Here is a 21,812-nt window from a genome sequence, read left to right on the forward strand (position 1 = left end):
ACATGTAGGAAAGAAGAACAGTAAACAGAGTTGGAAGGGACCTTGGAGGTCATCTAGTCCAACTCCCTGCTCACGCAGGAGACCTGTACCAGGGATTCGAACCACCGAAATGCTGACCTTTCTGAACAACAAGCTCAGTGTCTTAGCCACTGAGCCACCTAGTCAGGCTGAATAAAGGAGAAACAGGAAGTGCCATATGGACTCTTAATAATGATGTTGTAGAGCAGTTTAATTGCTCCATGGGTTTAATCTACAAAATACTGTAATCTAGCCCAAATAGACTTGTAAACATGAATGCATATTTAGTCCTTTGGCATAGTTCCCTACTTTCCCCCTAAGCACTCATTGGAACCTTTTTAGTATTCTTAAACAATTGTGCTGGCTGCTGGTCCATTTCTGCGCACAAATTTACATACTGGCACTCATTTTTTTATAATCTTTTGTGATCTGAGATTAGATAAAAGCACTCTTGAGTCAAGTTTAAATCCAGGCTCTTAGATAGTGTTCTTGCCTATGGCTAGAATGCCAGAACCATCCCTTAGCTATAGATCTCTGACCTTCCACTTGAAATCCTTGAGCCAGGATTTGCCAAACTGAAGTGACGTTTCTCAAATAACTCAACAGCAGCCTTACGAAAATGGGTTGCTATTGCTCTCTTTAGGAATGTTTCTAGACTTCTCAGACCAACCTCAATATTTTTGGATGGTCTCCCACCTTAGTATTAACCGGGTCTGATTCTGTTCATCTTTTCAAGATCAACCAAGAGCTAGGAGCTTCTTAAGATGATCTGGGATGAGGTTGGTCAATGAAGCATTGCCAAAAAAGAAAGATTAAAAAAAAAATCCTTTAAATCTTATTCTTCCCTAATCACTTCCCTCCCCACCAGCTTCCTGAACTTTTAATCTTTCGTTCTTAAATCTTACAGTTCTGCAACTTTCCATAGTTTTGGTTTCATTGCTTTTTCTGTCTCGCTCCCTACTCTTGTTTCATTATCGTGCCCTGATGAGTTTACTCGCTGCTTTCCAGGCAAGACTTCTTCACCCATTTGTCTTATACTTATGTTCTTGCTGAGTCAGGATAAAAGGAAACTGCCTCGTTATGGATTCAGAGTATTTGTCTAAAGAGCCCTGTATTGTCTACTATAAGGGTGTCTAGGGCTGGCTGGGGAATTCCGGGAGTTGAAACCCACAGGCCTTAAAGTTGTCAAGGTTGGACATCCCTGGTCTACTCTACCAGTGCCTGACACATGCCAAATGCTGAGCCTCTACTCTACAGCAAACCAGATTTCCGATACCAAGTATGTCTGAGAAGGGGGCATATCTCCTTCATTTTTCTCAGCAAGAAGATCCTACACAACTTTTCAGCACATCTGGGAACATCTGGTATTTTTCAAAGTGGGAGGGATAGAGGAAAGACCATTTCTTTCCCTTTCATCAGTGGTTTCCTGCACCTTTAATCAGTTTCCCAATGCATTAAAACTCATTCAATTAGTCAGCTAAGATTGCTTTAGTGATACAACAGTCCCAGCAGCAATATTTCACAAAAGCAGGGCTAGTATGAGCCGCAGTGGCGCAGTGGTTAAAGTGCAGTACTGCAGACTATTGCTGCTGCTTGCCGGCTGCCTGCAATTTAGCAGTTCAAATCTCATCCAGGCTCAAGGTTGACTCAGCATTCCATCCTTCCAAGGTGGGTAAAATGAGGGTCCTAATTGTTGGGGGTAAGATGCTGACTCTGTAAACCACTTAGAGAGGGCTGTAAAGCACTGTGAAGCAGTATATAAGTCTAATGCTCAAAATCAGCCCTTTAATTTGTTTGGTTCTGCGCATGCGCAAGATGGCGGCGACCTGAGGATCGGCGTCTGCGGTTTTCTTAGCTCCGACGAGATGGTAGCGCCCCTGGCCGCCTGCTTAGCCTTTTGTGGCCCATTGTGGCCTGCTATGGCCTGTTGCGGCCTCTATTTTCATCTGGGCGTCCTTGTTACCTCCTGTCCTTCGGCCCCTCGGGGGGAGGCCTTGCCTTTTCGGGAGGCCTCCTGGAGGGTTTTGGAGAGACTTGGAGAGACCTGGTCTCTGGAACGAGCCGGACCCGGACATCCCAGGGGTGTTGGTGGCGGAGTGACCCCTGGTGGGCATGGTCTGGACGAATCTGGAGCCGGTTATTGGAGGACTGCAGAGAGTAAGACAAATTTCATTGAGAGTGGACACGAATCACCAACCCCACCCTTTTTTCCTCATGTTTAGAATTTGGCTTTGGACTATCTATCCTGGACTTAAGAACTTATATTTATTGGACCAAACAAAGATCTGGGTCCGGATATTGACCAGGAGATACCATCATGACTGTCCATTGACCGGATTATTATTATATGTCCGTCCTTAACTGAGGGCTAACTTTATATTATCATCTTAACCAATTTCGAGATGGAGCCAGTTTTTCGCCGATTTTTATTGTTATTATGCGATATTCCTCAATTGAACTCTTGCGCCTGCGAGGTGCCCCCGCCTCGCAGGAATGGCCCCCTACATTACCGAGGGCCGGCCTCAATGACGGGTCTTGGGATCCACAGAGGTGGCATGCGCGTAGAAAGAACCTGTGGGGATTTTTAGATAGGGAATTTTTAAGGGGGGGGGAGGGTAAGGGCGGGTGCTGGGAGTAGCCCGCCGAGGGAGGGGCCAGTCACTGCGCGTGTTTGCGGCGAGGTTTTAATAGGTCCGGAGGTTTTGGGGGAGGGTGATGTTCCTGACGATGAGGGTGGTTCCATCGGTGTGGTTAGTGGGAGAGGCAGATATGACGGGGGGGGGCGTATCGAGAGTTGGGAGCATGTGTTCGATGTCTGAAAGCGATCACGTGCTCCGGCCCTTCGGTTCCTACCCATTCCTCGGGCGACCATGATCCTCAGAGCTTGGATCTTCGGTTGATGTTATGTAATGCCCGGTCCGTGGTTAATAAAGCTCCCCTGATCTGCGATCTTATTCAGGGGGAGTCCGCGGACCTTATGGGTATTACGGAGACCTGGTTGGGTCCAGAGGGGGGGGTTCCCCTTGTTGAGCTGTGCCCTCCAGGTTTCCGAGCATTTCATCAGCCGAGGGCCCAAGGCAGGGGGGGGGTGGCGGTTGTCATTAAGGAAGATCTAGAGCCGAGGGAGGCCACTGTTCCTCAGATTGCCGGCTGTGAATCCCTCTAGGTGAGGCGGGGTCATAGGAATCAGTTGGGCTTGTTGATCGCGTACCTGGCTCCTTGTTGCGTGACCACAGCCCTGCCCGAGCTGTTAGAGGTACTTTCCGCTGTGGCGGTTGAGACCCCCAGACTTATAGTCATGGGGGATTTCAACCTGCCATCAGCTGGCCTGTTATCGACTGCAGCTCGGGAGTTCCAGGCTTCCATGATGGCCTTGGACCTGATTCGAGTAAATGATGGCCCTACGCACATGGGGGGAGGCACGCTGGATCTGATTTATATCTCTGGACAGTGGTTAAATGATCTGGAATTAGATGATTTAGTAACAGAACCAATGTCATGGTCCGATCATTTTCTCCTTCGCCTAGGCTTCCGAACCGCCGCTCACCATCGCAGGGAGACGGAACCTATACGTTGGTTCCATCCCAGGCGCCTGATGGACCCCGAGAGGTTCCTGATGGAGCTTGGGCCATTCCCTGAGGATCTGGCCCATGGCACGACTGAGGAATTAGTTGTGGCCTGGGAACAGGCTGCGGCTGGGGCCTTGGACCGTGTCGTGCCTTTGCGGCCTCTGACCCGGCGCAGATCTCGTCCGGCCCCTTGGTTCTCCGAGGGGCTGAGGGAGATGAAACGCCGGAGAAGACGCCTAGAGAACACCTGGAGGTCCAGTCGTTCCGAAGCTGATCGGACACTAGTTAGGTCCTATTCTAGGACCTACCTAGTGGCAATGAGGGAGGCGAGGCGTTCCTACGCCTCCACCCTCATTGCGTCGGCAGATAACCGTCCGGCCACCCTGTTTCGGGTGACCCGCTCCCTCCTTCATCAGGAGGTGCGGGATGACCCTTTGCAGGGACGTGCCGAGGAGTTTAGTGGTTATCTATACGATAAAATTGCTCAGCTCCGGGATGGTCTGGACCAAAATTGGGATGATCCAAGCGAGGGAGAGGAGGCACGCCTTGTTGAGTCTGTTTGGGATGAGTTTGACCCTGTGGCCCGCGAGGACGTGGACAGGTTGTTGGGGAGGCTTCACGCCACTACATGTTTACTGGACCCGTGTCCTTCCTGGCTGGTACTGGCCACTCAGGAGGTGACACGAGGCTGGCTCCAGAGGATTATCAACGCTTCTCTGTTGGAAGGGGTTTTCCCTGACGCCTTGAAGGAGGCGGTGGTGAGACCCCTCCTCAAGAAGCCCTCTTTGGATCCAGCTATTTTGGGTAATTATCGTCCAGTCTCCAACCTTTGCTTTGTTGCGAAGGTTGTAGAGAGTGCTGTGGCGCGACAGCTACCCCGATACCTGGATGAAGCCGTCTATCTAGACCCGTTCCAGTCCGGCTTCCGACCTGGATACAGCACGGAGACAGCTTTGGTCGCATTGGTGGATGATCTCTGGAGGGCCAGGGACAGGGGTTATTCCTCTGCCCTGGTCCTATTAGATCTCTCAGCGGCTTTTGATACCATCGACCATGGTATCTTGCTGCGCCGGTTGGGGGGATTGGGAGTGGGGGGCACCGTGTATCGGTGGTTCTCCTCCTATCTCTCCGACCGGTCGCAGACGGTGTTGACAGGGGGGCAGAGGTCGACCGCGAGGTGCCTCACTCGATCCTCTCGCCCCTTCTGTTCAACATCTATATGAAGCCGTTGGGCGAGATCATCAGTGGCTTCGGGGTGAGATACCAGTAGTACGCTGATGACACCCAGCTGTACTTTTCCACCCCGGGCCACCCCAATGAAGTTGTTGAAGTGCTGTCCCGGTGTTTGGAGGCCGTACGGGTCTGGATGGGGAGAAACAGACTCAAGCTTAATCCCTCCAAGACGGAGTGGCTGTGGATGCCGGCATCCCGATTCAGTCAGCTGCAGCCGCAGCTGACTGTTGGAGGCGAGTTACTGGCCCCAAAGGATAGGGTGCGCAACTTAGGTGTCCTCCTGGATGAACGGCTGTCGTTTGAAGATCATTTGACGGCCGTCTCCAGGAGGGCCTTCCACCAGGTTCGCCTGGTTCGGCAGTTGCGCCCCTTCCTTGATCGGGATGCCTTGTGCACAGTCACTCATGTGCTCGTTACCTCTCGCTTGGATTATTGTAATGCTCTCTACATGGGGCTCCCCTTGAGGTGCACTCGGAGGCTTCAGTTAGTCCAGAATGCAGCTGCGCGGGTGATAGAGGGAGCTACGCGTAGCTCCCACGTAACACCGCTCCTGCGCAGACTGCACTGGCTACCTGTGGCCTTTCGAGTGCACTTTAAGGTTTTGGTTACTACCTTTAAAGCGCTCCATGGCTTAGGGCCTGGGTATTTACGGGACCGCCTGCTGTTACCGCATGCCTCCCACCGACCCGTACGCTCTCACAGAGAGGGACTTCTCAGGGTGCCGTCCGCCAAGCAATGTCGGCTGGCGGCCCCCAGGGGAAGGTCCTTCTCTGTGGGGGCTCCCACACTCTGGAATGAGCTTCCCCCGGGTTTACGCCAAATACCGGACCTTCGGACCTTTCGCCGCGAACTGAAGACACATCTTTTTATCCGCGCAGGGCTGGCTTAAGTTTTATCGATTTTAAATTTCTTATTATTAATTTTAAATTGGGGTTTTAGTTTTTATATATTTTAAAGTTCTTAGGCTGATTATAATAAGTTTTTTAACTTGCATTTTAAGTGTATATTGTATTGTTCATTTTTTACTCTCGCCTGTACACCGCCCTGAGTCCTTTGGGAGAAGGGCGGTATAAAAATCAAATCAAATCAAATCAAATAAATAAAATAAATAAAATAAGTGCTATTGCTATTTCTAGTAGGCCATTACTTGCCAGTTTGGGAAAGGCAAAAGCCCCAAATCAATCTGCTTCTTTTTTTTCCAAGACAACCAACCCCAAATTCTGCCAAGTGCTATGAAGCAGATGTGGACAACTCTGATTATATATCCATGCATGTAAGAACCTGAAGGTTTTAGACCTCAGAAAGAGAATGATGGACAGACATCTCACCAAAGCTACATTATTTCCAAGGACTCTTAGATGAGAGGACTATTAGGCACAAGGAATCAGGAACCAGGGTTGTTCAAATGAGTACAAGTTTATTTCACGCTAGCTCTCAACAAGAATCTGAACTACTAATGGTCAGGGGAAATTGGCAGTTGATAAGAATCAACAGAATTCAGGGAGGGCTGGGTTTAATCTCATGAGTGGAAGGGACTCCAAACTGATGAGGTGCTTGACCCCTTCCTTGGGCTCAGCCTGGTTATCTCCTACATAGACAACTATTAACATCACTGAGATCAACTTTCCAAAGGCTGATATTTCAGCATCCCATATTTTCTTTGTAGCATAAAGAGAATCCACAGAAATGAGTCTGAAATGTTTGCTGATCACCCAAATTGTTCCTTGAACTGAATTCGAGATTTCTTTACCTTCCTTCCAAGTCTGAAATCTCTCTGATATCTATGGTTTATTAATTGCTAGCCACATGAAGAAGTGGCTGATTAATCATAATCCTTTCATTCTTGACCTTTTCATGCAAAGTAGAAAATTTAGCTCTGCAGGGTTTGGCCATCCTGGCTAATGATGGTGTACAAAATTCAGGTGGATATGCGAAGTGCAAGCAAAATGATTGGCTTAACTTTTGTTTCATTTATTTTATATTTCCAGTTTCATATTGTGAAGCTGACAAAGCCAGTGGCCCTTTGGACTCAGCAAGATGTATGCAAGTGGTTGAAGAAACATTGCCCTAGTCAGTATCAAATCTACAGTGAGTCGTTCAAACAGCATGACATAACTGGTAAAGTATGAAAATATCCAATTTATTTCATTTTAGAATAGATGTGCACATGTTTAATGTCTTCTAATGCCATAAAGGAGTAACTTGTTTTATAAGGGTGTTCAGTTTGATAAAATGAATGCGATTCCTTGGAGCAGTTTGTGGATAGGAAGAAATAAAGAGTGTGTAATGTGACATCATTTAAAGGAGTGATGAAAAGAAAATTTGCAATGAGGGAGTCATTCTGTGATTTAAAAAAAATAGTTTTAATGGACTTTTTGAGGAGTGAGAAACGCTCGTATTAACGATGTGGTTTAAGAATAAAAGTCAGGATGCGAATAAAAGTAATGAGTATCATAGGGCTGGAAGGGACCTGGGATATACCAATCTACACCTTTATATATGAAACATATTCTCTTCCAAAAAATTATGGCACCCATGAGTAAAACAATGGCTCCTGAATTTGGAATCTTAGCAATTACTTATCAGAGATTTGGACTAGAAGCTCATCATGGTCTGTCTATGGAGATTCTCCATCATCCAGGTCATGGTTGTCCCCAAAGGGCTTTTCCAAAAGACAACTGGACTTCCTTGGTTTGTTTCTTTGAAAATGTTTTGCTGCTCATCCAGGAAGCTTCTTCAGTTCTAACTCTAATGGAAGAAGCTTCTTGGATGAGAAAGTGAAACATTTTCAAAGGAAAAAACAACAACAACAGGGAAGTCCACTTGTCTTTTGGAAAAGCACTTTTGGGACAACCATGACCTAGATGATTGAGAATCTCCATAGGTCTCCATTGATGACCTTCTAGTCCAACTCTCTGGTAAGTAGTTGCTGAGATTCCAAATTCAGGAGTCATTGTTTTACTCATGGGCGCCATAACTCTTTGGAAGCAAATATGTTTCATATGTAAATGTGCATGTGAGTTTCATAGGATTTCAGTACTCTTTAAAAAAAAGGCATTAGGAACTAGAATTCTTTATTGGCCATAACTAAAAGTAAAGAAGAGTTAGACTTCTGATGTAGCTCCACCTTCTAATCCTTGACTGCATCTAGTTTCTTCTCGCCTTCCATGTTTCCTCTGAAGCCACACAGAACTCATCTGAAAAAGGAGAAGCAGACTGCTCTTTTCTTCTCTATCTTTGGTGACTTTTGTTACATTTACTATGTTTCTCCAGTCGTCTCAGAAAGCTAAGCCGGGTCTAATGCTTGGAGCTTTTAGAAATATCAGGGCTATAGGCTAGATTGCACAGTGCTAAAACACTTCCTGGAAGCAGCCAACTCAAATTACTTCTCATTTACCTAAAGTGCATTCCTTTCTGAAATCATTTTTAAAAGCAGAGAAGACTCCACAGTATGTCTTTTGCTTTACTCCCTGTGCTACCTACTTCTGGATTGGGATAAATATTTAGAAGAATATTTACTGAGCAGTAGAGTCCATATCTTCACATAGAAATTCCCCGTTTATATTCCTTGTACAGTCATTAACACAGATCCATCAGGTAGTATATTCTTTATTTTAATCCTCTGTTTATCATTACTCTGAAATGCAGTCAGATAACTCTGCTCTTAATAATTAAGTTAATTTACTTGGGGACTAAAAACAAAGACATTTTGGTACACGAGTGAAATATACAGATACAAAATTAGTAAATGTGTCTATTTTTTAATCCTATTTTTTATTCATAAAATGACCTGAGATCAGAGGTGGGTTTCAGCAGGTTTTTGAGTAGTTCGGAGAACTGGTAGTAAAAATTCTGACTGGCCCCGCCCCCCATCTATTCTCTGCCTCCCGAGTCCCAGCTGATCGGGAGGAAAAAGGGATTTTGCAGTATTTTTCCCCTGCCACGCCCACCAAGCCACGCCCACCAAGCCATGCCCACCAAGCCACACCCACCAAGCCATGCCACACCCACCAAGCCACATTCACAGAACTGATAGTAAAAAATTTTGAAAGCCACCACTGCCTGAGATCTGTTCTCCCAGGCACATTTATTAGATATATTTCTTGGTAACTTAATGGACATGTTTACATATACATTTTAGCTGTAGTATGGAACTAGTTTGGTGTAATAGTTAAGGCAACAAGCTAGGAGACAGGGAATTCTAGTCCCTCCTTAGTCATTTTTTAAAGAAACATTTGTTTTTATTTTCAATACAAATAATACAAACATAGTACATATACATCTTCATACAAAAAAAGGAAAAAAATACAAATATTACAGTGCACCTCCACCCCGAGACCACTTTTTTTCCTTAGATTTCTTTGTCTATAACAACTAAAAGTTATACAATATATTCCAATTGTGCCCTTATCCCCCCCAAAACAACATATATTCTTGAATAGGTTTATTTCCTTTGCCTTCCACCAACACTGATTTTATAAAAATCCCCTGATATTTCATTATAATTGTTAACTTTAATCATCCCTTTTTTAAATTTAAAATTTTTTAAATTTCTGTTGTTAATTTATCATTTGTTGCCATACTCCAAATTTCACCATACCACTCATTTCTTTAAATATCCCAATTTCATCCCCAATATTTAGCCGTAACTAATTTAGCTGCCATTATCTAATTTACAATCAATTCCTTTTTTGTTTCATTTATATCCCTTTTTTCCACCAGCAACAGTAATGCAATCCTCCGTGACATATCTAAATTTATAGTCAGAAGTGTTCTAATTTCTCTAAACACCATGTCCCATATTTTTTGTGCACTATCACAATTCTACCACGTATGTTTATATGTTCCAACCTCTTTCTTGCACCTCCAACAAATATTTGTATATTTACTATCTATTTGATTTAATTTACGTGGTGTTAGGTACCACCTCCATATCACTTTATATCCATTTTCCTTAACTCTAACTGACATATTCTTATATATTCTATTTCAAATATTTTTCCAGTCATTATCATTTATTTCTCCTAAATCTGATTCTCAAATTAATTTTAAACCTTTTGCCTTAGTCATGAAGTGAGCTTGGGCCAGTCATTCTTCTCAGCCCTAGAATGGAGGCAATGGCAAGCCACTTCTGAAAAACCTTCCCAGGAAAACTGCAGGGACTTGTCCTTGTACTTGCCAGGAGTCAACCCTGACCTGAAGACACCAAAATAAAATTTTAAAAAGTATGGAAATGATCTTGGATAGATATCCTTGGATTTCCTAGTGGTGTTCTAAGTATTTGACCCTGCTTAGCCTTGTGAGAGAACAGGTGTCTTCCAACAAGTCTGCATAGAGTAGACTTTGACCTAAGCATAGTACATAAAATCATCTGCTACAATGTCCTACCAACCAATGAATATTTCATCTTCAACCAAAACAATACAAAGCACATAATAGATGCAAACTCATGGTGAACCGATCCAAAGTAGACTGCAGAAAATACGACTTCAGTAACAGATTTGTCAACGCCTGGAATGCACTACCTGACTCTGTGGTTTCTTCCCCAAATCCCCAAAACTTTAACCATAGACTCTCTACTGTAGACCTCACCCCATTCCTAAGAGGTCTGTAAGGGGCGTGCATAAGCGCACCAGCGTGCCCACCGTTCCTGTCCTAATGTTTTCTTTTATTCGTAGCCTTTTCATGTATTTATAAACATGTTTACACTTGTATCTGTCGTAAAATGCATGCTTGATGAAAATAAATAAATAAATAAAATAAACCAGGTTCTAATTGCAGCATTTGTGAATAAATGTTGGTAGATTAAACCCCATAAACCTCATCATCTCAAAAGCTGTGCTCTTTGGTTACGTCGGTGTTTTCATTCTTTTTTTCCCCCCATTCATTCCTTTTTTCATTCAGCTCATCAAGTGCCGAGATATCACAGTGTATATTTTTCTGCAAAGTATCACTGATAAATTGGTAGGAAAAAAAAAAGAGAAGAACAATGCTTTCTCTCGTTTGTAACGGATTTTCCAGCAGAATGCTCTGGAGACATATAATAATTTTTAGCTCCTCTAGGGGGAGCTTGAACACAAAATACAATCCTGCTTTTCTCTTGTTTCAGGAGACACAATACCTCTTCCAGCTTTTGGGCATGAATTGAAAGGATTAAAAAAAAATAGTAATTTAATTCAACGGATCCTTTTAAAACTTCCCCGTTTAAGCATAACATAACATAACATAACATAACATAACATAACATAACATAACATAACATAACATAACATAACATAACATAACATAACATAACATAACATAACATAACATAACATAACATAACATAACATCAGAGTTGGAAGGGACCTTGGAGGCCTTCTAGTCCAACCCCCTGCCCAGGCAGGAAACCCTACACCATCTCAGTCAGATGGTTATCCAACATTTTCTTAAAAATTTCCAGTGTTGGAGCATTCACAACTTCTGAAGGCAAGTCGTTCCACTTATTAATTGTTCTAACTGTCAGGAAATTTCTCCTTAGTTCTAAGTTGCTTCTTTCTTTGATCAGTTTCCACCCATTGCTTCTTGTTCTACCCTCAGGTGCTTTGGAGAACAGCCCGACTCCCTCTTCTTTGTGGCAGCCCCTGAGATATTGGAACACAGCTATCATGTCTCCCCTAGTCCTTCTTTTTGTTAAACTAGACATACCCAGTTCCTGCAACCGTTCTTCATATGTTTTATCCTCCAGTCCCCTAATCATCTTTGTTGCTCTTCTCTGCACTCTAAGCTACAAGAGGCATCATTTAATGTAGCTGCATCTTTCTGTTTAAAAAAATTAGTGGAGTGTTCTGTTTGCGTTTTAATCAATTTGTTTTTATCTGTTTATTTTTTGTAAAAAATTAAATGTAAGCTACTTTATTCGGTTGAATCAGCAAAAAGGATATAAGTAAAATAAACAAATTAAGTGAGTATTACTTTCCTCTGCCATGATTTTTTTTTTTAAATTAAGTTGTAATTTAACTACTGGTTTTTGATGTTAACATTTCTGGGAGAGGAACGCTTACATTTGCTATTGTTCTGTATTTCTCCCTTTCTCTATTGTCATAGGAAATATATATTATTTAATTACATGCATAGAAGGACCTTATAAAGAATTGGAGTGATGCTTTGCACTCTTGAACCAATCCTTAAAACTGTTTTCAGTATGCTGCACAAATGAACATTCTACAGAAAAAGGGAAAGCTTTTTTTAGTTAGTTGAGTTAGTTTATCTTTATTTTGGATGATTTTGCAAATTGTTGAAAATAAGGAGGAGGAAAACATTGCAATGGATGGAGGGAAAGTCACCTGTAGTCCTTGACTTACAACCACAATTGAACCCAAGATTTCTGTTGCTAAGTGAGACAAATGTTAAGTGAATTTTGCCCCATTTTACGACCTTTCTTGCCACAATTGTTAAATGAATCACTGCAGTTGTTAAGTTAGTAACACGGTTGTTAAGGGAGTCTAGTTTCCCCATTGACTTTCCTTGTCAGAAAGTCGCAAAAGCGGATTGCATGAGATGGGACACTGCAATGAATGAATTTTGATCATGTGACCATGGGGATGCTGCAACGATCGCAAGGGCCTCTGGTGGCTCAGCAGACTAAGTCTGTCTGTTATTAACACAGCTGCTTGCAATTACTGCAGGTTCAAGTCCCACCAGGCCCAAGGTTGACTCAGCCTTCCATCCTTTATAAGGTAGGTAAAATGAGGACCCAGATTGCTGGAGGCAATAAAGTTGACTTTGTATATAAATATACAAATAGGATGAAGACTATTGCTTAACACAGTGTAAGCCGCCCTGAGTCTTCGGAGAAGGGCGGGATATAAATTCAAATTTTTAAAAAAAGTGTGAAAAAATGGCCATAAGTCACTTTTTTTCAGTGATGTAACTTCTAACAGTCACTAAATGAACTGTTGTAAGTCTAGGACTACCTGTATTAAAAACAAAATCAAAACAAAAATCTTTTCTTGAATAGTTAAAAAGCAGGCAGTAGTCTATTTGGGGGAAAAAACATCTTGGCAAAGGGCAGTCTGCTGGAAAATACCATCATTAATATCTCCAAACATCTCTGCCCTCATAATGTATAAAAGTGCTTAAGGAAAGACAAAAAACAAAACAAAACAATGGATGGGTGGAAATTAATCAAGGAGAGAAGCAACCTAGAACTAAGGACAAATTTCCTAACAGTGAGAAAAAAATAACCACTGGAACCACTTGCCTCCAGAAGTTGTGGGTGCTCCATCAATGGAGGTTTTTAAGAAGAGACTGGATGGCTACTTTTTCTGGAATGGTACAGTCTTCCGCAGGAGCAGGAAGTTGAACTATTAGCCCTCCAAGGTCCCTTCCAACTCTGTTATTCTATTCTGTTCTGAAAGTTGTTTCTCCATTTACTAAACAAAATGCCAAATTGGACGTCCCCATTCTTATGCCTTCAGAAGTACTAGAATTGTATCACAACAATGTCTATACTAAGGCATTCTAGAATTTGAAATTTAGACATCTGGAAGGTGCCAGGTTTTGGAAGACTGGTCTAAAACTATTAAAAATTGTACGAAGAGTAGGGAAAGTTTCCTCTAGGAGCAGAGAAAGCCAAATTTTAGTCTGCCCTCAACTATACATGTTCCAGAGGTGGTATTCATCTACTCATTCTTTCTCATCCCAACCTTCCTTGCAGGATTGTTGGGGGGAAATAGGGAGAAGGAGCAGATACACTATATACTGTACACTGCCTTGAGCCGCTGAATGAAGGATGGGATATACTGTATAAATCAGATGAATGAATAAGGGAATGAATGAATGGGCACTATTTATAAGCTTGAATTTGGCATCCCAAATCAGTACCCTGAGACATTATTGCTTTCTCTGCTGTTGTTATTGTTTTTTAAATTAAAAAAAAAAGAACCCAGGCAAAACTAAATGGTAAAAGGTACAGGTAAAGGTATAAGGGTCCCCTCACAAATATGTGCTAGTCATTCCCAACTCTAGGGGGCAGTGCTCATGTCCGTTTCAAAGCTGAAGAGCCAGCACTGTCCAAAGACGTCTCCGTGGTCATGTGGCCGGCATGACTCAACGCCAAAGGTGCATGGAACACACTGTTACCTTCCCACCAAAGGTGGTCCCTATTTTTCTACTTGCATTTTTTACATGCTTTTGAACTGCTAGGTTGGCAGAAGCTGGGACAAGTAACGGGAGCTCTCCCTGTTAGGCGGCACTAGGGTTTCGAACCGCTGAACTGCCGACCTTTTGATCGACAAGCTCAGCGTCTTAGCCACTGAGCCACCGCGTGCCTGTAAACTAAATGGATTCATACCTAAATACCAAGGGAAAAGTAGGAAAGGTAGCAGAGATGATTAATGGTCTTTTCAAAGCCAAGGAAAGAAGAAAGATAAGACTGCAAGTTCATAACATCTGGAGATTCTTCCATTATCTGGTGAAGGGTTAGTTACATCTCTTCTTCATCAAAGGGTGGTTATCAAGGAAAGAGGGAAAGCTCTACTCAAATGAACTCAATGATGGGGGAGCAGGTTCCTTAGATGTAGAAGACTTGTTATCAAAATGTCTGTAACAGTTTCCCTTTCAATAAAAGGATAAAGTACCCTCTGTCAGAATCTTGCTATTGAGTTGTTGTCAGATGCCAAACATTTAACAGATTGTATAGCATGCCCTGGAAGAGCATTTACCCGATAACCGGTAAATCAGTGTTTTATGATTGCTACCTTAAAATTCCAAGTCTTTCTCTCTCTGACTTTCTCTCATCTCACCTTTATTATTTTTTATAAATAAGATGGTGAACATCCCTGTTATTCCTGCCTCCTTCTATTTTCCCCACAACGATAATTCTGTTGGGCTGAGACAGAGTGACCACGAAATGTGTCCCCCCCCCATCTCAAAAAACAAACAAAAACAAAAAACAAAAAAAACCCCAACCCTCTGGACAGGATCTCCAAATCTGCAAGATTTCTGTGTGTTATGTTCTACTCTGCTTTCCTTGAGACTCCTCAATACTTGTATTCTGGTACAGGGGTCTTCAACCTTGGTCCCTTTAAGACTTGTGGACTTCAACTCCCAGAGTTCCTCAGCCAGCTTTGGTTGGAGACCCCTGTTCTGGTATATTTTAATATTCATTTATTTTACAAATTCAGTACTGAAACACTGAAGAAAACCAGGAACCCTAAAAAAGAGGTTAGGATGTGGTCCATTGATTTTAGAAAAGCCTTCGATTGTATTAACTATATCAAGTGTGGAAGAAAAATTAAAGTTTCAGAACGTTGAATGAACCTTACGAAAAACCAACATGTGAGGGAGCCAGAGTTTACGCACAGCACATAGCAATAGCATTTAGACTTATATACCGCTTCACAGTGCTTTACAGCCCTCTCTAAGTGGCTTGCAGAATCAGCCTATTGCCCCCAACAATCTGGGTCTTCATTTTACCGACCTCGGAAGGATGGAAGGCTGAGTCAACCTTGAGCCAGTGAGATTCAAACTGCTAAATTGCGGGCAGATGGCAGTCAGCAGAAGTAGCCTGCAATACTGATACAGCCTGTATCTTCTCCCCTTGTTTATTCAGCCTATATGTAGAATACAGAGAGAGGTTGGCTAGGTTGGAAGAAGAAGAGCATAGTTTCCAAATTGGGGGAAGAAACATCAACAATTTGATGCTAATATGCTAATAGCGCTACTCTGTTAGCTGAACAGGCAAATGATCTGTCTGTCAAGAGCAGAGTGGGAAAAAAAATGAGACTAGAATTAAATATAAACAGGACCATGCTAATGACAAGAGGAAGGGCAACCAGCCTCAGAATTGACAATGGAAGCATTGAAGTGTTGCCTAGCTTCTGCCTTTTAGGAGCAACTATCAGCAGTAAAGGAACCCGTAGTCAAGAAATATGCTTCAGAATACCAATTGCCAGAGTAGCAATGGAGGCCTTGGAAAAGATGCTCCGATGCCTACAATATTCTATACCTATGATAATTTTAATCACGCAGAGAGCGTTGGTTCCTGTGACACTCTATGGAAGTGAAAATTGGACTGAGATAGAAACTAGAAGCAGGATAGAAATAGTATTGATACTTTTGAAGTTTGGGTTTGGCAAAATGCCTAAGAAAACCATGGATGACCAGGAAAATAAGCAAATGGATCATCAAGCACATCAGGGACGCTAGGCACAAATGACCAGGTTTAAATTACCATGGTTTGGACTCATTATGCAAAGATCTAGCTCCATGGAGAAGTCCATAAAGTTGAGAAAGGTGAAAGAGAAGCCAAATAGGAGATCTGGTTCTGGATAGGGAGACTCTGGGTCCTGGAAATCAGAGAAGAAGCGAGACAATACTGAGATCAAAAAGAATGTAATGGGTTTAGCTTTTAAGACTGCCTGACAACCTGTCTACACTGACTCACCAGCAAAAAAAAAACAAAAAAAAAAACAAGCTGCAAAACTGGTGGTTCTGAAGCCACAGAAGTCTGTTCTTCTGAGAAAGTATATAATTATTTCATGACATTTCCTCTACAAGACATGGAAAGAGTCACTAGTTAGACTGCGTTTAATTTCAAGGAAAACGAAGCTACATGGAATCTCTAGATTTTTCTATAAGCTCCTAAATTCTCATGAAACCACCAAAGGAATGAGTTGATTCTTTCAAATATGGATGAAATGACTTCCCAGAGGTTGCTGTGAGAAGCACAAGTTGCACTAGAAGAATGTGTGATGTATTTCACAAGTTATTGTGATTTTCATAATTACTACTGCAATGTGCTCTACTACATGGGGCAATTCTTAAAAGAGTGTTGAGAAGCTACAATTGATATAAAATAGAATAGATTTTTTTTATTGGCCAAGTGTGATTGGACACATAAGGAATTTGTCTTGGTGCATATGCTCTCAGTGTACATAAAAGAAAAGAGACGTTCATCAAGAATTCTAAGGTACAACACTTAATGATAGTCATAGGGTACAACTAAGCAATTAGGAAACAATATCAATATAAATCATAAGGATACTAGCAACAAACTACAGTCATACAGTCATAAGTGGGAGGAGATGGGTGATGGGAAAGATGAGAAGATTAATAGTAGTGCAGACTTAGAAAATAGTTTGACAGTGTTGAAGGAATTATTTGTTTAGCAGAGTGATGGCGTTTGGGATGAAACTGTTCATAGTATGGTACTCTTACTAGTATTGTAAGAGGTGGAAGTACAGAAGGATTTCTCCTAAAGTCTACCACCATTTCTATGGTTTTGAGTGTGTTCAGTTCCAGATTGTTCTGGTCAGCATTTCACTGAGGCAGCCTTCGGCGGCGCCATCTTGGATCATTCCACAATGATGGAATATAACATAGAACACAATGGTGCAGACAATTCTATAGACCCCTGGGGTGACACATGTAATACCACTGTTTCATAAGCTGCATTGTTGCCTGTTTGCTTCTAGTTCAATCAAGTTGTTAGTTATCACCTTTAAAGCCCTTTGTGGCATGTGGAATACATTATCTGAGGAACTGTCTTGCCCCAATGGGGTTGGTCCACTCCATTTTCTTTAACAGAAGAGATCTGAATACAGAATGATTTGGAAAGGACCTTGGAGGTCTTCTAGTCCAGCCCCCTGCTCAAGCAGGAGACCCTATTGTCAGGCCTGGAAGCCATCTTTTTTGTTGGATCTTCAGGCCTGCCACCTTTACTACTGTGGGAAACTGGGAGGGGGAATTGTATAGAGCCTGGGCGATATATATAGTCATAGTAACATTCCTTTCTCAGAGAGTCAAGGACATCTTGCCCTGTACCTGGATGGCTGAAACTGGGAGGCATCTCCAGTTGGGATGGTGCTTTGATTGGGCCATGTGATGGACTTGTGGGTGTTGGGCAGGGACTTGGACTTTCCTTTGGGTGGGGAAAACCTAGCAGCTTTCAGATTCAGGTTTTCCCAGATGTGCCCATATGACATCTCTAATAAAATGGAACTTTGAGGAAATTCAAGCCTCGGAGTTTTCTTTCATTGGGGGTGTTACTTGGAACCCTGACACCTATACTAATCCAGAAAAGTGCTGTTCAATCTCTTCTTAAAAACCTCCAGTGTTGGTGCACCCACAACTTCTGAAGGCAAGCTGTTCCACTGGTAAATTGTCCTCACTGTTAGGAAGTTTCTCTTTAGTTCTAGGTTGCTTCTCTCCTTGATTAGTTTCCATCCTTTGCAGATTAGATTAGAGTTGCTAGAGAATGCTATGGATCAGGGGTCTCCAACCTTGGCAACTTTAAGACTTGTGGGCTTCAACTCCCAGAGTTCCTCAGCCAGCTGGCTGAGGAACTCTGGGAGTTGAAGCCCACAAGTCTTACAGTTGCCAAGGTTGGAGACCCCTGCTATAGATCTTGTCATTCAAGGACCTTTGACTGGTGGGGTCTACGAGAACAGTCTTTTCTGCCATGGCCATCCACCTTTGGAACTACTTGTGGTTGGAGGCAGTGGTGAAATCCAATTTTTTTTTACTACCGGTTCTGTAGGTGTGGCTTGGTGGGCGTGGTGTGGCTGGGTGGGTGTGGCTTGGTGGGCAGGGCAGGGGAAGGATACTGCAAAATCTCCATTCCCACCCCACTCTGGGGTCAGCCAGAGGTAGTATTTGCCCGTTCTCTGAACTATTCAAAATTTCTGCTACTGGTTGTCCAGAACCTGTCAGAACCTGTTGGATTTCACCCCTGGTTGAAGGTGAGTTCTGCCACCACCCTTTTGGCCTTCAGGAAGAGCCTTAAAATGTGTCTCTACTGGTTGGTTTCGGTCCCTGATGGGAACATGCCATGCCTGGTCCCTGGTGGGAAAGATACTCTTCTTGGTCTTGGTTTAGTTTTTATATGATTCTGATAATGAAATGGGCAGCATATAAATTAAACAAACAAACAAAACAAATGGAAAGACCAGGTATTTGGGCCAAATGCCCTAAAGAACTGGAAGACTTGGCTCCATCCGTAACACTTCCATCTGTTCTCCTAGTTGTGTTTGTATTTTCACTTTTTTATGATTTGCTTGTTTTTAATTTTCTCAGCGGCCTTCCATCCTATCTCCAACAGAGAAGCAAAGATTAAAGCAAACAAATAAATGAAATTAAACAAGCCTGTGAGTGATCCTTAGATCAAAATACAGGCAGGGATTTCTTTACCATTTAAGGGACGATCCTTTTAAAAATAAAACTTTCCCATCTCATTTTATGATTGGTTCCCTTTTCTTTCCAACTCAGAATGACTAAAACCAGAAGATTATCTCTACAAACACCTTTGATTGATTGCCACCTTCTTTGAAAGGCAGTGGCAAGATTGTTTTCCTGACTTTTCTCTCTAGGAGACTTTTAGGATTTACTTTTTTTTTTTTTAAGTTGGATTTCCCTTGTTTCAGAGTCCAGTAGTTACCGGGGTTAACTCTGTTCATCAAGGCTGAACATTTGTGAGTTGTGGGATTTCAGATGTCAGAACAAATAAAGCGCGGCCATAAGTAATGGGAGGTGTTTCTCTTCTTACTTTGAAGTTTCATGAAGGGGAAAAAATATTTTCTCCCCTCCAGGGCCTAGACTTCAAGTGCTTTGGTTCTGCTTTAAAAAACCAAGTTTTTATTTGCCTCAGTTGCTTGCCCTTTTGGTAAGGAAGAACATTTAGTTGACCATGCAAGCAACTAAGAAGATGTTTTCCCTTCAATTGCTTATAAATTATGGAGGGTGGAGGGGGGAAGAGAAGCAGTTTTTTAAGGCTTGGTCTGCTTAGGAAATTCTATGGGGAAGGCCCTATAGAGATGGTGCAAGTAGTATTATAGGCATTTTTCCAACACCGCTCAGCCGTATGTCGTCTCTGAGAAGGTTAAAAAAGGCAAGATTGGGGCAGTCTTGGGTCAAGGGTCAACAGAATATTTCAGTCCCTTATCGTTAAGAGAAGGGAAGTTACTTCCATCTTCCTGAGTTCCAGGGAGTGGGCTGCTGGGGGTTCGCAGGGGTTCGGGAGATCCTCTAGCTAAGATTCTGTGCAGTTTGGAGAACCCCCAAATCCCACTCCTGGCTGGCCCCACCCCACCCCTCCCAGGAGTCCTCATGTGGCCCGTTTTGGATGCAGTTAAGTGCAGGGCACGCGCGGAGGCTTGGGGGGGGTGAAAAACAGGCCTACCGGAAGTTCAGGAAGGCCGGAAATGGGCTCATTTCTGGCCTCCAGAGGGCCTCCCACTCACCTGTCCCGGCTCTATTAGACACGTTTTTGAGGCCGGGCGCATGTGCAGACGGGACGCATGTGTGCATATTTGTGAACCAGTAGGGAAAGTAAGTGAATACCACTGCTGGTCAGGTGGATGTGACCGGCAAGAGATGGTCTCTCAGATAACCCAGTCTCAAGCTGTTGTGACCCAGGCCCAAGTAGGTAATAGGAAACTCAGTCAGTGTAAAAACAAACAAACCTATTTGAACAGCTGAGAATTACTTCATTCTCAGCTTAGTTCAACTAAATTAAAGCACATTCCTCCCAACACAATTCCTCAGTCATATCACCAACCTTGGTCCAATTAGGCAAACTGCCAAAGGCCTTTCTTGGCAAAAGTTCAGAAGATACTGATACAAAATAAATGCAACAAGACGAAGCTAACAATGTTGTTTTCCGGCAAAGAGCCCAAATGCCATTGCTGGTCTTTTATGCTTTATGGGAGGGGCCAATCATCTCTTGGCCCTACTCCTGAGTTGTCCTCTTTGCTTGAGCTGCTCTTGCCTTTTAGTAGTTCTTCTCATGCATGCATTAGGAACAGGCTCCTCCACCTCTGCCTCACTACTGTCAGTCTATGCAGGCTCTGCAGTCGGCACCTCACTCCCCGATGGCCATGGTCCCACCTCAGCAGAGCCCTCATCTGTGCCTTCCCCAGCCTCCAGGACTGGCCCACGCTCTTCCTCAGCCTCATCGCTGTCCAAGTCCGTTGCCAGTTCCGCAGGCTGTTGGCGGACCACAACAGAAGCCATGAAAGCCTTTCAATGCATTTAGATGCTTTAAATGCAGAATCTCAGTGACTTTATCATCCAGAAACGGATACCTAAGCTGTGCTTCTTCTTCTTGTACCCTGACTTGAAAAATCCATCTTCTCCTATCTAGAGCCACTTCTTCTCTACAGAATTGTTTATATATATTTTATGCTATGTCCTGGCTAAGCAAATTTCTATTACTTTAACATAGTTTTGAACTGCTGACTTGCAGAAAGTATTCAGCAGTATGCTTGAGCTGTGAGATCATTCATCTAGCAAAAAGCAAAGATCTACAATTAAATTACACATCTCTGTAGAAAACCAAAACAAAAACTCTCCAGTGTATCCGTGGGGCTTCGTACCATTTTAGGTTTCTCAGAAATGTTATGTAAAACTTTCCTCCCTGTGATAGCTTGTTTGCTCAAGCCTGTAGTTAAGGCACTTAGAGCAGCTGCGGTTGTGATAGAATCACTTGAAAATAGCTTTAAATAGGCACTGAAGGACTTTTACAAGACAGTAAAAAGGCATTAATTTTCCAGTAGTTGCTAGATACCAGGGTGTAGGAGGGCATTGCCAATGTTATTTTCTCAAAGATACTTTGTAGATCTTGTTCAGGTCTCAAGATAACAGGAAGACGGAACCTACAAAGCTGAGACGTACATTAAAGTTTTTCCCAGACTGTCAGATTGGGATGTTGATGAAAGACCTGAAGCAGAAAGCAGAAGGACCTGAGAACTGGGGATCTAGTCCTTTAAAAAAAAATGTTGGGTAACAAAATAACATACATCAGAGGTTGGAGGAGAAGTAAGGTCACCATTCAGCCTGAAGAAGCAAAATTATGAAGGAGCAGAAAAGTGGGGAAATAAGTTTTTTTGACAAGGTAAGCAGACAGGGACAAAGCTCAAATTGTAGATGGTTAAACACTTTAATTTTTAAAAAATAATGGGATTTAAAGGTAAAGGTAAACGTTCCCTTGCACATATATGCTAGTTGTTCCTG

The 21,812-nt window shown here is 42.9% G+C and overlaps 1 protein-coding gene across 4 annotated transcripts in view; it reads left to right on the top strand.

Annotated features, from left to right (window-relative positions):
- SAMD12 (sterile alpha motif domain containing 12) overlaps positions 1 to 21,812 on the top strand; it is a 352,834-nt gene that overhangs the window by 94,494 nt on the left and 236,528 nt on the right. For all 4 annotated transcript variants that reach the window (XM_058177158.1, XM_058177160.1, XM_058177161.1 and 1 more), the window contains exon 3: positions 6,809 to 6,938. In XM_058177158.1, coding sequence (XP_058033141.1) covers positions 6,809 to 6,938 — 130 coding nt within the window. The remainder of the gene's footprint in view (positions 1 to 6,808; positions 6,939 to 21,812) is intronic.

The sequence above is a fragment of the Ahaetulla prasina genome, chromosome 3, assembly GCF_028640845.1.
Source record: "Ahaetulla prasina isolate Xishuangbanna chromosome 3, ASM2864084v1, whole genome shotgun sequence".
Lineage (NCBI taxonomy): Eukaryota > Metazoa > Chordata > Lepidosauria > Squamata > Colubridae > Ahaetulla > Ahaetulla prasina.